Genomic DNA, 23,136 nt, shown 5'->3' with positions numbered 1-23,136 from the left:
ACAATTGACTGCTAACATGCAAGTGTCATGATGGCATAACAAACTTGAAGGATTAATCCAGAAGGAGAAATATGGAGCAGTGTATCTGATACCTGTTGTAAGTGTGACGTGTTGACATGGAGGTCCTCATTACGACCCCCTACTACTGCTATGCTGGCACCAGAACTGGTGGCAACATCAGTTCGTTCTTGGTCCTTCTCCTTTTCAACGCTTGCCTGCAGAAAAAGATTAAATAAGAACAGAACCTCATCAAAACTTCTTGAGGAACACAAAAGACCATTTAAAGTGAGGTCAGATAAATGACTTTGATGTATAATAAATCTCCATCTTGGAATGCATGTTTGGAGAAATGTGGTTTGAATCAATGAATAATTCAGATGCATTAGGTGCAAACAAACTAGCTTTGACAGTACATTAAATCTCTGACCATGCTTCTGATGGGAAAGCTAGGGATTGCACTACTATGAAAGAAGTGCCATGTAAAACTATCCTCAGGGAAGTTCAAAATTTCCACCGGACAGTCCTTTCAAATTTGCCTCAAATGGGGGAAGGAAACAAGTTTTTCCTTTCTGGTAATTTCTTTGTTGTGCTGGATGCTTAAGAGTAGAAAAGATTTAAAAAATCTTTATTTATGATTATTGACAATTTACAAAAATCCGATTGTATTCCATAACTAAAATGCAAGACATTCATTTGGAGATTGGAATAGGGTACAAGTGATTCATCTTTTGAAGACAAAATCCTGAAATCCATCTCCCAAATAAGCAAAGCCAGGCATCATTAAATTTCATAACTCATGATTAATGGACTTTGACTTTGTGAAGTGCACTAGCAACATGGAGCACTTTATTCTTTGAGCATTGTCATTCTAGTGTGTACAGCATTTGTCAACATAGCAATATCACTCAGCAAACCATTCAATGCACAAGTGCAGAATACCAAAGTAACTAACATGCTTAACCAATTTGCAACAAACCATGTCACAATGGCTAATGGCTAAGTGTATATAATTTTATTGTTGAGCACAATTTGCCATTTGTAATATTTTTCAAACCTGCATGTCTGACACTCCTTCAGAGCAATGCAGATGCAGATAGCTCATTTTCTCTGCTTTCAAAATTTAATGAAATCTTCAAGGAAAGCTGAATAAAAGTATGTGAGTGTGATATAATTTTTAAAAAATGAAGCTTTAACAATTTTAGTCACATTAGGATGGTGTCTGCAATGTGGCAGTTCATAATGATGCCTAGCAGTGGGGCATCATGCTGCAGACATGTAGCATCATGTCCCACCTAGTCAAATTAACCTGACACCAGGCCAACCAGACCTAACACTAACCTCTTAATGATATGCACCAAGCAAGGCAGCTGCTAGTACCATTTTTATAAGTCTTTGGTATGACTCGGCTGGTGTTCGCACCAGCAAACTCGTGCATCCGAGGTGGACGCTCTAACCACTTAGGCCACCGGACATGTCGACTGAAAGTAAAATCTTGTCTCTGAGTGTAATTAAGAACACAGTATCTACTGTACTAGTGAATTAGCAAAAACTTCATCCAATTATGACTACCCAATCGTAAAATGAATTTTAAAGCAAGAGACTGGTGCATTTTTTAAAATAAATCTAAAGTCTATGTGGCTGTGATTAAGTGAGTGTAGGAACATGTGGGATGATGACATCTGACAACACTAAGTCTACCATCTTTTCCAATGGCACTTTTAAAGCATCTGTGCCTACATCATGCTGAGGAAATGAAAACGAAAAAGGAACCATTGAACCAACTGAGCTACTGTGACTCACCACTTTTGTGTGCAAGTGCAATAAATACTTGGAGGAAAATGTTATTTTCTTGTATAAAATTTGAATTTCCAGTCGTTTCTTTGGGGTTTGTACGAGTAGATAACTTAATCTAAATTGAACATCACTTTTTCTTACAACACATGCACATCCTCTTGGGACTTCAAACAGCACATTTTGAGTTCTCTTTCTTCCCCATCTAGTAGAATGTTACATTATCACTGTTTCCTATCCTAACTACTTCCAAGATTTCTTTTTTTAAAAAGGAAGTGAAAACTTTAAAACTTGTGAGATTAATTGAAATAATGAAATAAAGGTTAACTTCTTTGAGGCAAATTTTAACTTCAGAATTAACACTATTTTTCAAGCACAAACATGAATACTTCTAGATCTTTATTATGGGATAAATTTCAATCCTGAATTCAGTCTGTATAAGACAATGATGTGGGTATAGTTAAAATTTAAAAGAACAATTGATGGTAAAAATAAAATTCATCACTTTTTGTACCTTATTCAATTAAAATATCATAAGCATCTTTCTGGTCAATAAAATGCTTACTTTTTACATTTTAGCTGAACAACTCAATGAGTCAATCAAAATAACTATTTTATATGGTCACCATTTACAAGAAGGTCAGGTCTGCATTTTGAGCCGACAACTAATTAATTGCTTCCAAATGTGCAACTCACTCTTAATCCAAATAGAGAAAACAAGATGAATAATCTGACTTTAAACTGCTTGATTCAACTGATGCAATGCATCCATTCAGAGGTTTAATAAATATATGTATATCAAAGAGCTTAAATTAAATAAAAAATACTTTACAAACATTTTCTATGCCAGACCTTGGCCATAATGTCAATAAGGCAAATAAATATATGGCATGATAAACTGTTTCAGCTTCACAATGATTCATCCAAAATCTGAATAAAATCTGTAAAGAGTATTATAAGACGAAACCAAATAACAAAAGCCTTAAAGGACTCTTTCAATTTCTGTGACCTCAACAACCCTAACAAGACCTCAGTAAGGTAGTCAATTTTTTTCCCCATTAAAGTGCAACAAAATATGTACTATTTTCAAGCTGGAAAACATGCAATTAAGAGTCCAAAATGTAATTCAAGATGCAGCAATGGTAAACATTGTGTTTGTGAAGTGGACTTGGACCTTAATTACATCCAGTATAGTTTGACAAACTGCACTTCTAAACCGTACTGAGCTCAATGGACTCCTTGTTATCTCTCAGCTTGATGTAATCCTTAAAAAGAATTTTAATTTCATGTGGCCACTGCAATCTTATTTCAGGCCAAGAGATATACGCAAATCAACATAAAATGTCCAAAAAATCTAACTGTTGGCCTTCTTGCATTTTTTCTCAAGAATCTGAATATTCCTTTTTATTAATCTGTACAGACTATTATAACTTTAAGAGGCTTATTGACCCCTTTGTCCTGAAAATGTATCGCTTGTTGGATGCCATTTTTAGAAAGTCCTAACAACAGTTTGATCATTCAAACATTCAGCATCACGGAATACATGCAGTTTAAAATATCTTAAGTACTACTGTAAAGTCAGACTGGCTCTCTGACTAACTGCACTGAGTCTAATCTGAAACTCAGTTCAAAATCAAACACAGAAAGGCCAGTACCCAGATTTTAACGTCATCAATCATACTTTCATAATCTGTGCCATTATTCCAAATGTTAAGGATCATTTCCATAAGACTTGAGGGTTGGCAGGTTTGTCTTGATCCCATGGTCAAAAGAGTGAATGAGCATGTTGCAAAATGAACTAAGCTTCAAAGTGATTCCAAAAATGATGCGACGCCATAAAGACGTTTTGAAAATCTTTGCTAATGAAAATCTTCAACCCATGTGGAGAACTTCACAATGCCACCACTTTCAACTACTGTGGACTTTCAAAAATATAGGAAAGTGAATTAGTGAATCAATTGACAAGAAATGGGCCTAGGAAGCCCAACATTGGCTGTTATAAAGACATTAGTTCATCTACACGTTTTGTCCTCTCTGTGCAAGAATCTCTGAAAACAAATAAAAAAAAGGGCATGAAGTTTAGGTCTTTTCTCCATTCTACCATATGGCTAGTCTAGAGCACAAGACACATATTGAAAACACCTGATCAGATAATTATGTCATTGACTGCTGTATTTACATTTCCAGACAGCCAGCAGAGACTTCTATTCATAGGCAGCAGAACTTGCTTGGCATCCATACCAATTTGCAAACAATGATTTCTTCTTCATTTTCCTGCATGGACACAACAATCTTGAAGCAAATTTTCACACTCATGTGTCCCAAATAAAACCCTAATATTATATACCTAATACCCTAATATTATAAACAAATTTATGACATACATTTGGGTACCTTTCTACCGTTTTCAATTTTTCACCCACCTTGATGATGCTTTCAGCTTTAATGATGTGACAGAGGATTGCCAAGATGGACTCGGACATTCGACTGCCATAAATCTTCAGAGGTTTCTTGTTCCATAGATGCATTACAGCATTGAATGCAGCCTGAAATATCACATATTTTTAAGGGATCAATCTCAAGAATAGTCCTATATACATACAACTGCATACATGACAAACTTGAACCCTTTTAAACCTGGCATGCTACCCTAAAACAATGCCAATTAGCCTCAGCATCTTAGTTAACACTGCTAATCCATTAATGATAAGAAGAGAAAATGTTAAACTGGTGTAAGTCTGTATATTAACTCCATAATAAATCATTTAAAATTGTTTTCACAGCAATAGTGTGTATTAGAGCTGGATGGAAAAGAATATTTTTTTTAATGATTCTGGAATATGCTGCAACTGATCCTAAAATGACCAATTTTACCAGTGAAATGAAAATGGAATACTGAGTGAAAAATGAATGCAAGCAAATGAATTTAAGCACAGAATGAACACAAAATGAAAGGCAGAAATCAAACAAAAGATAAATACATTTTAAAGAGAATGAACTGCACAAATGCAAAATGCATAACAATGAACAATAAAGCAAAGGGAGAAAAAAAATGAATCTAAGCACGAATGCATTTCATAATGGATCTTAAAACTGCACATTTTCAAACAACTGCCAACTTTCCAATCCAAAGCAGTTCAAATGATAGCCTTGGATTGGATTATTTCCCTGACAAATTTTCACCCATTAAAAACAGAGCCATATAAAAGGAGACACTACTTATGTGATAACATCACAATGCCATCTTCATTTTGCACATATTTCAAGTCCAACAGGTTTAAAACATTGCTGTAATTGGTCAGTGTGAATAGAAGGCATTAACACACTTTTTGATGTTTCAATCACAACGCTGGGAGAGGCTGCAGTCTTATTTAAAGGAAATGGCATCATACCTCTGTGCCAACTGTATGACACACTGGTCCCAATTTAGTTTTTCAGTAAAATTCTCCAAGGACTCGAAGCATGCATTCATGAGTGGTTTTCATTATAAGTGAGAGATAATTAAATATATCAGAAGAGAGAGACAGAGTTGTTCTATTTTATTGTCTCAATTGACATTGGAAGAAAAAAAATGCCTTATGGATTATCTCCACTCATGGCAAGGTTTCCAGTGGATGGATACATTCAAAATTGGCTGAGAAAGTCGGACTGATCCGCTGATTGTTTATTCAGCAGTTAGTTATATTTATGAAATGTATTAGTATTAACACTGTTCTCTCCCATTCCATTTGCTCAATAGGATAATAAGCAATACTGGTGTTCAGCCAAATTAAAACCTTTTGTTCATAAAACCACAAACATTTACATTGGACAATATAAATGTTTTCACATTAATCTATCTTTTCAGCATTAATGTCTAATTGAAAGTGCCTACATAATTAATACATTGGATACTTTCATTAATAAACAACTAATGGTATTCAAGAATATGTGACAGCACTTAAAGAAAAATATAAAAAAATTCAAATTTCACTGGACTATACAAAGATTAATTGAGTATTCATTATTGTAAATGGATTTAACAAGTGTTTTCTGAACTAATGGAAACAAATTTTGATTAACTTTTGCATTAATGACTACAGCAACCTAGTCAATATATTAGTTTATGGCTTTGCAAGTTAAAGAAATTCTCAATGCAAATTAAATTACAATCAGTTTCTATTGTTCCTCATCTTGCATTAACATGTCATATATATAAATATAACTTGATTTAGAAAAATAAATTATAGTGGTAGTGGGGCGCTTGATCCATATTTTATTGCAACTTGAAAATTCAAGGTCTAGTTTGCCTATGAAAATTGGCACCCCATCAACCAAAGCGATTATTTTATTCTGCATGGTGATGAGCTCAGCATAACCAAAAACCTGTGATTTTCAACAGTCCTCATCATGGGGACTTCTACTGCATCAGAAGGCAAATTTGCAAATAATTTTCTATTTTTGAGCAGCAGTGACCTTGTTTGATATCATATTGGCATCTTCTGTACAAGCATGGTAAAATTCAGTTTAGAGATTTCTATTAAGTCACTTTAAGAGGTTTCTATTTTCACTAAAAGCAGCACATTGATGATGAATCTGCTTCATTTGTAAAACAACAAAAAAGAGCTTTGTGCCAGTAGGATGTCAAGTTTGGTCAAACTCTAGCAGTCTTGAAAAAAGTTGTTTACATGTTCATTTATTTTGTTTCTCTTTGCAACAGGCTTATTTTTGGTTTTAGTAATGATGTGCATATTTGAAGGATGATCAACACTGTTTGTACCAACTGGAATGATTTTCCTGCCATGATACTTTCCAGGGGTAGAAAAATATCCAGAACTGAAAATTTAGTTGCATAGCAGATTTTTCTGGTTTTCCTGTAAATGTTCTGCCCTTTGCCCACATAAATGCTCTAATCAAAATTATTAAACAACTTTTGTCATTGATAGTCCCACTTGCATACAGTACTTTGAACTTGCACTAGTAGACCTGCTAATGAAAAGTACCACATGTTAACACTTATTTAATCCGAGATCAACAAATCAATGACAATGGAACAATTTTTTATGGCGTCTTGTTATTCATCAGCTTTCTATTAGCTGCCCACATATGGCCAAGTTTTGTATTTATTTGAGTTGAAAACTGTATGGTTCATTTTGGTGTTAATTTGATACCATTACTTTTGTGCCTTAACTGTCAGGTAAGCTTTTCAGGTGAGATTTTTGCTTAGCCATTACCAAACAAGCCAATATAGCATGCAACAACAATAAGAACCTGTATACTTAGCATGTTCCTTTAACTCAAGTTAACCAACAGAAACAAATGTCACATGTTCTACAGTGAGTGTCCATATTTTAAAGGAACAACCAAAAATGTAATGCAGGATCATAGGCATTCTGTATATCATGTCAAGAAATGAAAGATGCAACAGCATTGTTTCTTTAAGGGTTTACTCAGTTTGGCAGTATGTAGATTGGTGTGATTTCTTAATGATAGAAAGCACCTAACACTCAACTACATGATTATATGGAGACAATTCAGGCACCCTGACGTATATATTCGAATAGAGGGAAACTTAATAATCAAATGTAGTGTCCAGAACAAATATAAATTTTTCCTTTTTATTTTTCAACATGATAATTTTTTACAGTATTTTTCAGCTGCATGAGGAGGCCTTCATGTTGGGAAAAAAAGGTTCCTCTGCATTAAGTTTAATTGTACTGGGCCTCCAGGAAATGGATTTTTCTAACACTGCTTTTTGTACAATTTATCAGTTCAGTTTTTTGTACAAGTTGTTTATAAGATTTTTACTACTTTCAGTAAGGGCAGAATATTCAATGGCAGTTCAGCATGTTTTGTACAAATTTGAAGGCTGTTCATGCCATGATTTATGTAAGAAAAGTGTTGTACAATCAACGAATATTAAAATATAAGATATTGAGGACAATATATGAAGGTTCCTGATCAAAGGGTAATGTAAATGATCCATTTCAGGGTCTGTTTGCAACGCATGAATATAAAAAAAGAATGTGAGTGTTACTATGAACAGATATATATACTGCCTGATATTCACATCAGTGACTGCTCAAGTTCTGCCATTCAATAACTGAACAGAAATGCTGTTTACCTTCTGTGTTTTGATTAGGTATGCAACTGGATCAAATGGCATGAAGTTGGCCTGACTAGACTTGGCAGGGAGCGTATGTGGGGTTTCTAACACTGTCTTGGGGTTCACCATTTTCTCTATCAACATCAACCAAGCATCCAAAAATTCTCCTGTTCCACCTTGAAAAAATAGTGACATTATCAAGAAATGAGGAGAAAAATTAAAATAACATATTTGTACAAAACATTTTGAAAAATGATCAGTAAATATACACAATGTGAGCCTGATGATATAAACACGCATGCATTCATACATGTAAAATATCTTTATATTCAGAATGAGACTGCATCTCTGCCACATCACTTGCCTACATGTAATTCATAAACAAGTCATAAACAAAGTCAGTATAAACAAAGTGCAAGTAACAACACTACAAAAATCAAAATAACTATGACGATTTCTTAATCATCACTATTACACAGGCTGATTTTAAATGGCTTGATGTGTGTGATTTTGTGACATCAGCTGCAATCTAACATGGACATAAATGATATACCTGTACTAAGAATTGTAATGTATCAAAATACACAATTTTTGGTACAATACATAAAGAATAATGAGGCAAACAACAAATAATGACTCATACTTGTTGAAGATTAATACATTTTTATGAAGCAATTCTGGAATTTTACTTGTAGTCTGTCCATTAAGCCAGAGGGGGTTGAGTTGGTGGGTGAGTAGGATGGTGGCAATAACAACAAATAAAAAAACAAAAAACAAAAGACAAAAGATATGGATACAATCCTGTCTTAAAATTCTTTTATTCAAAATGAAATTCCTACCAAAATCACTGATATAAACAACTATGTTAATGGTAATCAACACAGCTGGCACCTGCAACAAATCTTATGGCCATTCTTTTAATAAGATTACTTGTGATATGATTGACTACTGGATATTCTAAAATGGTGGCCATTACAAGACATGTTTTGCAGGATGCACCTGTGAATCTATACTGATGTTACATCGTTAAAATTGATCTAGAATGAAAATTTACCTAGGGGTAATTAAATGCCAAACTCCATGGCATTTACTGGGTTTATTCTTAGCAACAGGCCCATTTTATTGATGACAGAGATGTATCTGATTTGAAGTACCACAATTTTCCAGGGACCAATAAAATACAATAAAACTGGTATGTGAACAAATGGGGCGAATACTGATGCCTGTGCTTAAGAATCTCCATTTCATAGGTCTCGGAGAGAAAATTAATTTATCTTCTTATTAATGATCATACATAGTTTGGTGCATGCAAATGTTTGCCGAGACACTCAAGAAAGACTTGAAATCCTCTGGCTCCAAACATTTCCATGTCCAAATGGAACTGTTTGCAAACAACAAACCATGTATTCAACTTACTATGTCTCTGGTTCATAGTGGGCACTAGCTGATGTATCAACCAACACCTGTGGAAACCAGAAGTTTTCTGTGTGCCCCGTTTGACAATATAGAGAAAAAGAGTTCATTCTCCACATCAACACATGGGGCACATGCAATTTCTATTTGAAATGGAATGGAAGGTTTGAAGAAGAAATTCAAGGTTCTAGCTTCTTGTACATAAACAGAAATTTAAAAATTGACAATTTCTACTTTGCTGACAATTTTCATTTCAATATAATCTAGTTTCTTATGCATGAATATTCATGATACCAGAAACCAACAAATTATACATTTAGCATTCTTTATGGAGAAAAGATAACATAAAATGTTTACATGCTGTAATTGAATGATAAATTTAATGAAGACCAAATTGATTTTCAAAACAAAATCAGTATATCTTTAAGAGAGAAGGAGACAACATCTTTTGAGAATACTTGCCTGGCAGATCAGGGTGCTCCAGTCCTTCATCAAGATGCACTTTACCTTCCATGGAAAGGGCCCACTCAAATGCCCTGTTATTATAAAAGAATATGAAACTTGTGAAATTCTCACAACCAAAAGATCTAACATGCTTTAAATCTTCCCAGATTTATTGGACATTTTCTATTTGGTTATGGCCAAAATATCAGAAAGTCACATCAACAAGATAAGTTCAGATTTATGCTTGTCAGATATAATCATCATGCATGTCCATTCCAATAACTGTATTAATAAAACTATACAATTTAAAAAAGATGTCAGTTTGTAAAACCTGTGGTCTCGGTTAACTTTCAAATTTATTTACAAGCTTAAAACTCTCTATTAAGAATGAAATAGGCTGATGCAGTAACAGTTCTCTTTGTATTCAAGCCTCTCCCAGGTATGATGACTCGTTCAACTCTATTTCCCTATCTCTACAAAAAGCACAAGTAAAATATTTCTAACATTAAAATTTTGTTTAGTACCTAGCAGATTTGTGTAACATTAAACAACAGTATATTGGTATATGCTGGCAAAAAAAAAATTTCATAATTTACTATAATTAATTTACACAATAGGCAAAAATTGACTGGAGATCACTCACCTGGCTGATGTGAGCCTAACAGCCAAATAATCACAAGGATACTTTATGTAGAAATATCTCCAATGCTGTTCAATACATGTCATGAACATAACTATTTCAAGGTTTGTCTAGTTTTGTACCTTTATTCATTCATGACTGCAATCAACAGTATTTGTCTGATATTGAAAGGCCTCTATGCCAGGATGCTTTGTGTCAAAGTTGGGTCAAATTCTGTACTGTATTATTTTTTTTGTGATTCAGTGTACACATTTTTGTACTGACGAGACAACAGCAAATTTCATGCCAAAACTAATCATCTGTACACAAGGCATTAAACATAGAATACTTTCTGCTGAATTTGGTTACTTTTTGAAATGCGGTTATTTAGAAGTTATTCAAGGTTTTTCAATTTTTAGCTTTAGCTGCTATATCTTATGACAAATTGGCATCATTTGTACAATTTTAAAATAATTAAGAATCCCTTATGCCAAAATGACTTCTCTAAAATCATGTTAAATTATGTTGAATTGTTTTTGAGATGTCATATGAAGAGCCATGCCATCAACTCATTTGGTCTTACAGCCAGAAGCACTTAACAAGAGGCCCAATTAACAGCTGACCATTTCACTAATCATACTTACACCATATTTGTAAGAACACAACCTATGCAAAACTACCTCTCAAACTTTATATCATGTTAGTTATCTAATTTCACAATAGTCAGATACAAATTATTTCTATAGACAAAAGCATAATCAATATACATAGTTATTTGCCTATAACAAACGTCATCCAAAATCTTTAAAATTTACACTGACAGGCAAAGCTTTAATCTGTAGACTACAAATTCAGATCATTCTATCTGAAATTCACAGGGATTTGGGTATTTTTCAAGTTCACTTTATATCAATTCAAGATAATATCATGTTTCATCAAATCCAGCCAATGAGATCCAAGATCACCTCATTAATAAGCATGGCTCACAATCAATATTGAATTTTTGTGAAATCTTGACATAAGCCTATATTCCAAGCTGATTAAAATCTAGTCCAAAAGTATGGTCTGAAGTGGCAACAAAATTCAGTCTATCAGATGCATGATCACCTTATTAATAATCTCAAGATTGTTCTCACTGTTCAACTCATCCCGAACCTTGATGATACAAGCATATATTCATCCAATTAAAAACAAATCGGAAATATGGTTTCTAGAATGGTAATAATATTAATCAGATGCTTCTACAAGATTATTTGAATGAAAAGTCACCTTGGTAATAGATGTCATGCCCATTATCAAATATGTCCGAGATCTTTAAGTTTTAGGCATATATTTCAAGTATGAAATCCATGTATGTACGTTGTTGGGCTTAAATAATTTAATACTGACAATATGATACCACTTAAAGAGTTAAATTCAAAAGCGATAAATATAACATACTGAAGAAAATATTCCAAGGTGAAAAAAACTGAATTAGAAAAATGGATTCCAGAATGGTAATGAGCTCAGTCCATCACATGCAAGATCACCTCATTAAAATGCTTGGATCTCTTATGTTATCAAACTTGAGGATATACACATTTATATCAAGTTTGATCTGAGCTGTATTAGAAATGTGAACTATTGACTACCAAGAAGCACAGTCAATCTGATGCATTATCACCTTATTACTATGCAAACAGCATACTCATTTTCGAACTTGTCTATAATCTTGATGATGCAAGTGTATATTCAAAGTCTGTTCAAGAATCAAATGAGAAAAAGCTTCCAGAATGGTAAGAGGAAAATGTTAACTGAACGCTGAACATGCATACATGCCAACAACAACAACCCGAGATGATAACAAAAAGACAAACACAACTATTTGTTTTTATTTTAATTTAGTAAAAAAATGTAATCCATATCCAGTCTAGCTGAAAACATAATTTGGTGAAAAAAAAGCGTAATGATTATGCCAAAAGCACAATGGCTGGCATGTATGGACAGGCCTCGTACCATATACTTATTCAAAGTGCAAAGGGTTTCAGAGAACTATGAACAGTAACTTAAGTTACACATGTTTCTTGCCTAAACTAAAAACAATCAAAAAGCCTGTTATGGAACATGATTGCCCCAGCATGGTATCTTAAAATTAAACTAACAAAAAAGTTAACCAGATGAATGGAAAGACTGTCAACACTAAATGCCTCTGCCACATTTGTAATCAGATATACATAAAGCTGCATTTCTGTCATCATTTTCACCTGTCCTAGACTAATAAATTTTCATGAACCATAACTCACTTGAACAGAGCTTCCTGGCCACCAGAGGAAACAAACTTTTGCAGCATTAAATGATAGGGTTGTTTTACATCACTGAATAACATGGGGGATGTGAATCCAACTGAACAAACTAGGAACGTCAACCTGCAAAAGGAAAATTTAAAACTGAGTGTTCATGCACCATGGTTCATTAAAAAATACATCTTTTAAAAAGAAAATTAGCGATGCCAACTGAATTTGAGATCTTTTTAAACAATACTTGCCTGATCATTATACATTAAAATATGTCTACCTTGCAAAGACAACCTGCAACAGCTAAAAAATAAACCTAATGGTGTATTGGCTTGTTTTAACAATAGTACCTTAGCAAGTCTGCATGCCAAGACCTGATGAAAGATGAGTTGTCTCCCTTTGGATAGAGGGATTTATGCCAAATCCCACAAACACCAGCAGTGGCCAAACTTTATATTAAAACAATCTAAGAAAATAATTATTTAATTTACTATAAAATTTGTCATTTTTGGTTCTGGAATTGCTGCTGACACAACATTGTGGAAGCACTGATAGCAGAAATCTTGAAAATGGTTAGTCAGGTTCATCCATTTAGTATGTATGCAAAAATCTGGCAAAGCTTGACCCTCCCCGTCCCTGTACACATGCATGCTTTTTTATACCCACCCCCACCCCTCTACAGAACGGTCTTTATTTAATCCATGCAGAAACGATTAAGGATGAATATTATTAAAGTGTTTAATAAAATAGATAGTCCACCAATGTTGAATGTCTGACTGCATGAAAGAAAAATGCTGCGTAACTTTGTTGTGTCCACTAAAATTCAAACGCCAACTGAACCCAGTCAAACAGGTTACATATTAGACAAATTATTATCGGTCTCACCCGACCCCCGTTTCCTATGTGTATGTACATTATCAGTAGACCCCCCCACATATGCAAACATATGTATTTAGGTTAACCCCCCTCCCCCCTTCATGAGTATATACTAAATGGACTGCCCTCCATTGTGAGGAAATCATCTGTCTTCGTTCAATCACAGTGATCTTAACCTCTGATCCCAAAATAAACACAATTTTTTTTCCCCCTTAGCACAAGGGCAAGCCATTCATAACCTTCTCAGCTTTGATCTGAACATTAAATATATCAAACATTGTCCATACTTCACTACAGCTAATAAATCTGGAATATATCAACATTTCTGTCACCAAAGAAATTATATGCATAAAAAATACTTGATATACGTGATAATTTAAAATCCTAGTCCAAAGAAGCTTGAAGCTAAGATCTGCTTCCAGACCTATCAGACAATTACAATGTGCTTACCTCAACTTTGGCACTGGAGAATAATCTGGCGGTGTCCATGATAATCCATCCGCAAGAAGCTTGGTTAAAGCCTTAGCTACAGCCTGAGCTGCAGGAGTTGGTGTAACGGGAGTTGGGGGTAACATCTGACTGGCCCTCTGTCTAACACGAGTTCCTACAGATAGCTTGACCAAAAGCCCAAATAATTCGGCCAGAGCTCTGCCCAGTCTCGATGAAACTGACAAAAGTGGTTTAATTTGTTTCACCTGTGCTTGAAGAGTTGGAGACATTTTGGATTTCTTACTATCTTTGTCTCCTCCACTTTGTTGAGAATCACTAGTCACTTCCATTGGGGTCTCATTTGTTTCTGATGTGGTAAGAGATTCCATGGCATGACTAACACCATTACTTCCCATCTCCCCTGTGCTTCTTATCAGTGTGCTGCCTACACCATCCTCATCTTTAGTCTCCTTCTCTGGCTTGAAATCTTTTGGTAGCAATTTCTCCATGTCTGCTCGTCCAAAGTCACATCCTGGTGGAAGAATGTCATCACTACAAAGGGCCAGTAGAACTGTACTTTCCCACACTAATGAAGTGTACAACTTACTCAATCCACTTAACACCTGAAGTCCTAATTCAGAACCCCAATGGTTCACAGATATTGTCCTTATGTCAGTCTGAAATACACAAAATTCAATTAGTTGACTCTCTTCCTCAAGGTCATTACATTTCCTGAAAATAATTATGACATTTCTAATGAATGGTAAATTAAATTTTTTTTTTAAAGTGATGAATAATGACATTTTTAAAATTAATCAATGATTAACTGATATGATGAAAACTTAAATATTTCTGAATGGACAATAAAGAGCTTTATTGCTTCTGCATCATAAAAGACATGCACCCCAACCCCCAGTAAAAACAAAACAAAGCATGTCAATAGTCTCATCTTTTAAAACAGACTGGAATTTTACTGCACAATTTTTGCTAGCAAAATGTAAAGTGTGCAGTACCTTTTTGGTTTGCAAACCTACCATTAAGAAGACTTGTACCGCTTTGACCCTGTAAAAAACAGTTAGGCCAGATAAAGTGTCTAAAGCAACTTGGTCAATACAAACATCAAACAACACCAACAATAGTTATGACTGAAAATGTTCGAGGAGAGGGATTTTAAAACATGCATTAGGAAAGGGACAGATCAATACCACTTTACAAATTTTGCAAGAAGAACTCGACAGTGAATTGGTACAGCATTTGTCATTTGTGGACTTCACAGCCATTTAGTGAAAGTCTGACATGTAGACTACTCAAATCGAGTTTTATGCATATTTATTCAGTCTGATTTTGGTCTATACTCTCATACTAATCCATACAGATTTAGCCAATGTGACAAAAAATGTAACTGCAGATACAGATTAGTAGCATAAATAAATCTACGTTTTTCACAGTTTTTTTGTAATTATGAAATGTATATATAGATTACTCTTTTTATGCTCAATAATGCTTTTTTGGCCACTTACATTAGTAATAATTATGTTTACACCTCTCATGGGGTTGGCATGTATGAACTCACAACAATGCAGCTCAGATTCACATTTAATACCATTTCCCTTTGATCAGGGTATCCAATTAAATGATTTGAATGATTGCTAGGATCGATGGGTACCCCATAGATGTTTCCTGAAATTTTAGACAGCTTTAAGGATGACTTCACTTGGTAAATACTGGCTGATGATAACAATGATTTTGAAATTGAGGAGATTCTTGGAGCTGTGAAAGTGTGACTATATACCAACAAGTGATTTTGAGCCTTGATATTAAAAGGTACATGCTGGCTGGAGAATACTACACACTAGTCATCATAGTGGTATTTCAGAAATTAAAAGCAAATCTGTAGTTTACCAATCCTATAGACTATTTAGGAATTCTCTGATAAGGATTTCTTAAATTTGATAACAGATCCGATGAATCTTTATGCAGATCAGAGTAATTGGGGCAGACTTGACTGACAACAGTTGCAGATGAAAATGGAAGACTGGCACACCCAACAAACTAAGTGTTTTGTTGCACTGGTTATGGTCATGGGTTTGGTACCCAACCCTGATATTAATTTTTATTGGGCAGTTGAACACATGATATCAACCACAAGTCCTTCAAGGGGACTGATACTCATCTAGGTAAAATAGCAAATCTGATATTCTTCAGCAAAAATTTGATTTTCAAATTAGCTGCTGTGGTGCATATAATGGATTTCAGATTGGCTTTATACTCATTTCGTCTTTTGGCAAAAAACCCATATCAATGTCTACCAGAAAACCATCACAGCAGCCACATGAGATGTATGCCTGCCACAATCTTCAGTGGGGACTAACTAGATATTGTAAAAGTCTAACTGTCAAAACCCCATGTCAATACAACTTTTTGTTCAAGAGGAGTAGCGTAACAAGATTTTCAAGATGGCTGCTGTGGTAGCATTACTGGTCAGTATACATTTTCATTTAAGATCAATCAGACATCATAAGAAGTCTCTTTGAAACCCCATGCTGATAGGACCATCCATTCTGGAGAAGTAACATGAATAACCTGGCAGCCATACTAGTTGTTCAAGTGACATCATTTTTATTTAGGCCCAACTAGGCCATGGGATAATTGTGTGTGAAGTTTCATGCCAATCCTTCCAATCGCTTAGGAGGTGTAACAATAACAAACTTATGCTAAAGAACAGCCAGACAGACAGACAAGGGACTGAACACCATCCCAAGCACCCCTTGTCTCTGATCATCCGAGATATAAATGAACTGGGAGATATTTCTTAATATTCTAAGCAAGTAACACTTGAACAGGAAATGAACTTGACAGGAGACTGTTCTGCTCACAAATGAATACAAGAAAACAGAAAGTATTAGAATAAAAAGAAAAACTGCAAAGTTTTGTGAATACTATAGACTTTAGAGAGTGTAAACTTGCATAAAGTTGCTTGTGGTTTTTATAGACTTAATGTATATTAACCGTGACCTATTCTACATCTGTGGTTTTCACAATCTGGATATAAAATTGTAGTATACATGTATATGGTTGAGCCACGTAAGGCGAGTACTTTTAAAACATTTCTAAGTGTTGCATTAAAAAAAAAAAACCTTATGAAATACAAGTGTAATTTTTAATGTTACCGGTATTTGTGTATCTATTATGTGCAATATTTAAAAAAACGGTCAATTTTAACGTAGAGTGCAATTTTCACTTCTTTTCTCAAACAATTCAGTACTGAGGGATATTGTACAACCAAACTAAAGAGCAATTGACAAATTAATTTCTACTGAGTGTCCTAAGCAGATCCCATTATAAAAAGAATGCCCATTTAAAGAGATTTTAATAGACAGCTAAATGATTCCAACCTCAACAAAATCACTTGCACTAACATATGCAATTTTTACAGACTTTATAAAATCTAGCACACAAACCTGTCCAATTCTACAGACGTGCACAAACATCATGATGTAGGCATGAGCTGCAGACAACGCATGCAGTAATGGGGTTGCTTGGGGGGACAGGGTGGAGTCTGGGTTTGTCACAGTGGCTGTGGCCAACTCCCTCAGCAAAACTGACCCACCAGGGGACTCTAGGGGTTCATGAAGTGGGTTCAATTTCTCCAAGACCTCATTCAGCTGGAGCAAACCCTGCTTTAGCACCTGGGGCTCTCTGGACAGCGTCTAGAATATTGAAAGAAAAAAAAAGTTAATGTATGCAATGGTTTAGTGTCATAACAAGAGTGTCGACCTGACTCCCCTGTTGCAGACTTTTCATCATTTTTTTTTTATCAGCTACCTTAAAATCCGACAGTATCTAAAAAAATGTACTGATTATGATGTATAGATTCTGAACAACATTTTCCCTGCACGGAAGACTTGTAAAACTGTTTTACATTCCTTGCATACTGTATAATGCAACTTGGCTCCAGTGATTGCAAACAGCAGAATAAAATAAATTCTGTCTACTAAGAACTTTTCATGTCACCAACTGATACTAGTCAACAGTAATAGATTAATCAAAGTACTAGCACTGAATGTCAGAGGCCAAAGGAATAGTGGCACACTGCATGTCAAATCACCAGGTCAACATAACTATTCTTTCAGGAGGCAACAATGAATAATTTTAAGCCACTTGCCAGGTAGCCATGGTTCATGTCAGATCATCTGAATGTAATTGCAAGACTATCAGTATACTTGTAAGAAATCTTCAGGATAAAACTCTAAATATAACCATCTATTCAGGACAACTATCACAATTAACATTTACTGGTGGAGATCAGATCATTATCACCTTCATGTCATCTGTCTTTTAATGTGTGTTGGGGAGGGATGTAAAACAAACTTTAATTATATAATACTTACCTGCTATTATTGCATTGCTTTATTCTTTTCCTAGTGCTTGTCCCAGTCCAAGGACAATACTCTTCCCCCAATTAATAACTGGAGGTCTATAAAAAACTGATCCCCAGTCTGACACCTTGAACATCTTTTTTTTATACTTAGTTTTACCCTCAAAAAAACTAAAATTTAAAAGCAGCAATACATTACCTGCTGCTATGGGATGGCTGAATTTGCTAATATTCTGGATGGCTGATTGTCCAAGATAAGCAGGACTTTCTTCTACTGACAAATAGTGGTTGGCTTGACAAGCTGATGGGATGACACAGCTAGAACTAATGCATAAATGCCTTCACTCTGATCAACACTGATCAAAAGGTGGAATGACAAGAAACTGGAGCGAGCACACCTGAAAGTGGCTTTCAAGACATTATCCAAAGAAGAATGCTTCCAAATAGCCCAAGATGCAGCAACATCACAGACCTTGTCAGCTGTGTTGTTCGTGATAGAGATCTCTCTCAGTGAGAGAATGCCAAGTTCATTTAATAGTCCAACCAAACCATTTCGTGATAATGACTTCCAAAATAAACAAAATACATTTTAAAGGCTGCAAAAGATAGTTACAACCCTTCTGTTCCATCTTCATTTGCTACATGGAACTGAAGAGCTCTAATTGCATAAAGGAGTCTATCCTGAACATCCCCAGCACGTTAATGGAGAATGGGGACTACGATATGAACAAGAGCTATCAAAAGTAGCCAATTCTTTATCAGAAACCCTGGTTGGCAAAAAGAAACTGAATTACATTTACCACTAACACAAACATCCCTTTCCAATGACAATGCATGATTTTCATCCTTTTTCCTTGCCAACATTACGTAGAGGAGGAAGACTGTTTCTTGGGCAAGATTTTCAAAGCCAGATTCACTAATAGGTTCATGAGGACATATTGATAGTGAACAAGGAACATGCAAGATGTTCCACCCTGGCATTAATGACAGACTATTCTTTCAAGCTCAAAGTACTTGATCAGTTCTGAAAGATGAGGATCCAACCTTATAGTGGAGCCCCAAGAGAACTCAAGTGTTAGACTAAGCTTCTCTACAGCCTTAATGGTGGATAGTGAGCAATCTCCCTATGATATTGGTGTAATCAAATTTTTCAGAACATCATATGTTATACATAGTAGCCAGTATATCTGGTGAAGGAAGAACCCAAGAAGACCCTGAGAAGAACGACAAACAACACAAAAAGCTACTGGCTAGATTTCTCACACATGTTGGTTGAGCCCAGACTCCCACCCACTCAGAGGTGAGATGTGATTGTTCATATTAATTTGCGCCACTGGCCTTCTCCACTTATGAGAAAATAGCCCAGCTATCAACTGGTACAGTGATCATTCTATAGAGGGACCATCTGAGCTATGACAGCAAACCCTTCTTTAGCAGCTGTTCCCTGGGCCCATCAACAGATCAAGAGAGATCACTGAACCAAAATCTCTGGGCCACAGGGCAGCTATCAATATGAGGCATGACAAGCATGGGACCTCCTAACTACAAACACCTCTCTCATTTAATCTGGTTACTTTCATACAACGCAAAGTACAATCATCAACAAGTGATGTGGCATCAATGACTTCTGTACTTTGGGAAGTGGCATATCACCCACCTAGAAGTGATTGCTTCTGAGAAGATAGAGACATCACCTTTATTTTCTGGTACTACAGGTCTGGCGACTTCCAACTAAATCCCGATCCTCATTGAGTGTGAGTGTTCTGTGCTGCTTTTTTGTGTCCACATTTGCCAATACCTTAAGTATTGTTGAATGCCAAAAGGAAATGTATATATAAAACAATGAACTAGAACAAGAAAAAGGTAACAGATACTTACCCTGACAAACTCTACAAGAAGCACAACTTCAACAGTTCTTTCATGTACTTTTTGTACCCTTTAATTTTCATACATAATCTAGCAATAAAATAATTTTTAAATGTATTTTTTGTTCACTGCACTTTATTTTTTTTTGTTGGGTGGGGATTCTTAAAATCATCGTACATAAAAGTTCTAATAAGAAGATTTACGTTTATTAACTTCCCAGAAATTTGTAATTGAGGCCATGAATAATAAAACAGGAGATTAAGAATGAGACAAAAAATTTCAGTTAGTTGTTGTTCTAGAGTTTAACACCATTTTTCAGCACAAGATAGGCTATACATGGCGGCCAGTATTAATGGTGGAGGAAGAACCCGAGAAAACCCTGGAAAGAACCACCGACCCACGAGAAGCTACCGGCAAGCTTTCTCACATATCCACACTGGCCGAGCCCTAGACTCGAATCCATGCAAACAGAGGTGAGATGGCAGTGATCTGTGACGGAGAGCGCTTTAGACCACTCGGCCACTTGGGGCCCCAAATTTCAGTTAGTACATTTAGGTTGTCAAGTATCATGTGTTCCATTTACCTTGTTCCAGTACAATCCCTGTATATTTCATATGATCAGTAGTCACAAAATAATTTTTTTACACCTTAATTTTCATACTCTGAAATTGGTATATTTTCATGTATGAAAAATTACATGAAATATTTAATCAACAAAAATGGACACAGATACATGAAACTAAACCAAGGACTGGTGAGAAAATAACAAATGCAACATAATTTCTTTTATACAGTTGACAGCAGCATAGTCCAAAGATGCCTAAATGGACATAGCAATGAGTGCACGTGACAAGTTCATAAAGGGACAAAGTCCAAGAAATAAAAGAAAGATATTCCAACTGTTGAAAGCAGACTAAGGTATCAGACTGGGAACATGTTTCTTCTTCTCAACCTCCATTTACCAGTCAACAACTGAAGGGAACAATGTCATTGGACTGGTAACCTGAGCCAGAAGGATACAGCAATGCAATAATAGCCGGCAATGTACTACTGCTATTACAATAAAATCCCAAATCAAAGCAACTATTCATGCAGGAAGAGGACCAAACAACAAGATTTTTGAGTTGGTCAATACAGCAGCAATGTCTAGCAGGACTATTTTCTACATCATAACAAGACTTGGAGACTATGATCATCATATTAGAGAATAGTTACAGGAAGATTTTTATGGCAGCCATGTTAGCAACAATGCTGGAGGTCAGATCAGCACCATTTCCATTTTGGACCAGCTAGAAACTGTGATCTCATTGATTTTCGTGGGTACAAATTTTTTTGCTTTGTTTTACAGAAGCTTGTGTTATCATCAGTACTAAGATTCACGAAATGGAGCAATAATGATGTAGAAGGATCACTTTATTTAGCTTAAATTCTGTGGTTTGTAGCAACCATGAAATGCAAGAGAACTGCAACTGCATGAAAACACTCTGCAGCATCACCATCCTATATATGCCAGTTACATAATGGTTCCTAAATGATTATGGATATTATTATTACACTGACCAACTCACTGGGTGTGCAAGTAACAAGTCAAACAAAATAGTTTTGAACACATGACCTCTATACAGTTTTCATTGTAATCAACTGCTAATGTCAATATAATGCATATCCAGATTATAATCAGATTTTTTTTTTAACCAAGTATTTCTGCAAAATGTAAAAATCCCAGTGTTTATTTTATCACTTCTATTGTCAGTTCTTCCTTAACCACAAGTCCAAGCCATGCACAAATTTTGGTAACTGTAGATGGTACACAACGTTTTTTATGCAGAAATAAAATTGGTAACAGTTTGATATACAGACATCATAACATAATGCATACCATCTTGTGAGCATATAAATAATATAACAAGTCACATGCATATATGTAGGCACACTACTAACAAGAGATTGTGGTCTGATCACCTTCCCAGATACATTATGGTACATTTGAGAATAAACACAAAAACAAACAACCCATGACTATTAAGCATGATAAAAAGTTCTCAACATAGGATTCAAACTTTTCTTCTGACTGAAAACAATGACATTAGGCGTCATGTATGGAATGACCCAAGTCCACATCTCAAATTATGAATTCAATTAGTTTTCATAAAAACATGTCTCGAATTATGAATTCAATTAATTTTCATAAAAACAAAATTTGAAGGTTATGCAAAGAAAAATACTCATCTGTCACAACCACAATATCCATGAAAAATTTCCAGCCCAAGACAACTAAGTTGTTCTCAATTTTTTTGACAAAGGCCTCAGAAGAAATATTTAAGTGTGTAGTTACTTCCAAATTTAACTCACCAGAATAGCTTTGCAAACACTAGCAACAGCCTGACAGGCGGGCGAGGCTGGAAAATCTATTGGAAGATTTGGCAAACCAAGTATACTCATCAGTGGAATCAAACCCTTCTGATTTACAAACTCTCGGCAGTGATCATCTGTTGAATTGTTGCTCAGGATTGCTTCTATAAACTTCATCTGGAATGAAGAATATACCTTAATAATGTACAGTTCAACCACTGCTAAATACTGCCACTTTTAACAAAACAATATTATCAAAGACATCAAAAATGAGTTCTACTTTTCATAATCCTGGCCCCATTTTCAACAAATTTCTAAAACAAAATTCCTCATACTCAGAATTTATATTATTCTGTTCAAGTTACTTCAAACAATTTATCAATTTTGGATATCAAAATACATAACTGAGTGCTAACACTCAAGTAAATATATATATATATTTTGCAAAAATGGTGATATTCCCAATTAAAATTTGAATTTATAAATGAATCCAAATCTTTTGATGATCTCAATTTGATGTCTTCATTGCAGGTTTATTATAGATCATATCAGACAAAGGAATTTCACATTTCTAATTCTGCCAGCGTGACACAGATAAGCTTATCTGTGT

General features: G+C 35.0%; 1 protein-coding gene across 13 annotated transcripts in view; it reads right to left on the bottom strand.

The window, feature by feature from the left end:
* LOC149774308 (E3 ubiquitin-protein ligase HUWE1-like) overlaps positions 1-23,136 on the bottom strand; it is a 292,364-nt gene that overhangs the window by 176,831 nt on the left and 92,397 nt on the right. For all 13 annotated transcript variants that reach the window (XM_089945481.1, XM_089945487.1, XM_089945485.1 and 10 more), the window contains exons 24-31: positions 22,527-22,703; positions 17,392-17,640; positions 13,952-14,607; positions 12,635-12,757; positions 9,752-9,825; positions 7,895-8,052; positions 4,215-4,337; positions 93-215 (exon numbers count right to left, since the gene is read on the bottom strand). In XM_089945481.1, coding sequence (XP_089801607.1) covers positions 93-215; positions 4,215-4,337; positions 7,895-8,052; positions 9,752-9,825; positions 12,635-12,757; positions 13,952-14,607; positions 17,392-17,640; positions 22,527-22,703 — 1,683 coding nt within the window. The remainder of the gene's footprint in view (positions 1-92; positions 216-4,214; positions 4,338-7,894; positions 8,053-9,751; positions 9,826-12,634; positions 12,758-13,951; positions 14,608-17,391; positions 17,641-22,526; positions 22,704-23,136) is intronic.

Source organism: Sinohyriopsis cumingii, unplaced genomic scaffold (assembly GCF_028554795.1).
Source record: "Sinohyriopsis cumingii isolate HCF-2022 unplaced genomic scaffold, ASM2855479v2 utg000349l, whole genome shotgun sequence".
In the NCBI taxonomy this organism is placed as follows: Eukaryota; Metazoa; Mollusca; class Bivalvia; order Unionida; family Unionidae; genus Sinohyriopsis; species Sinohyriopsis cumingii.
This window is presented reverse-complemented; position numbering and strand designations above follow the sequence as displayed.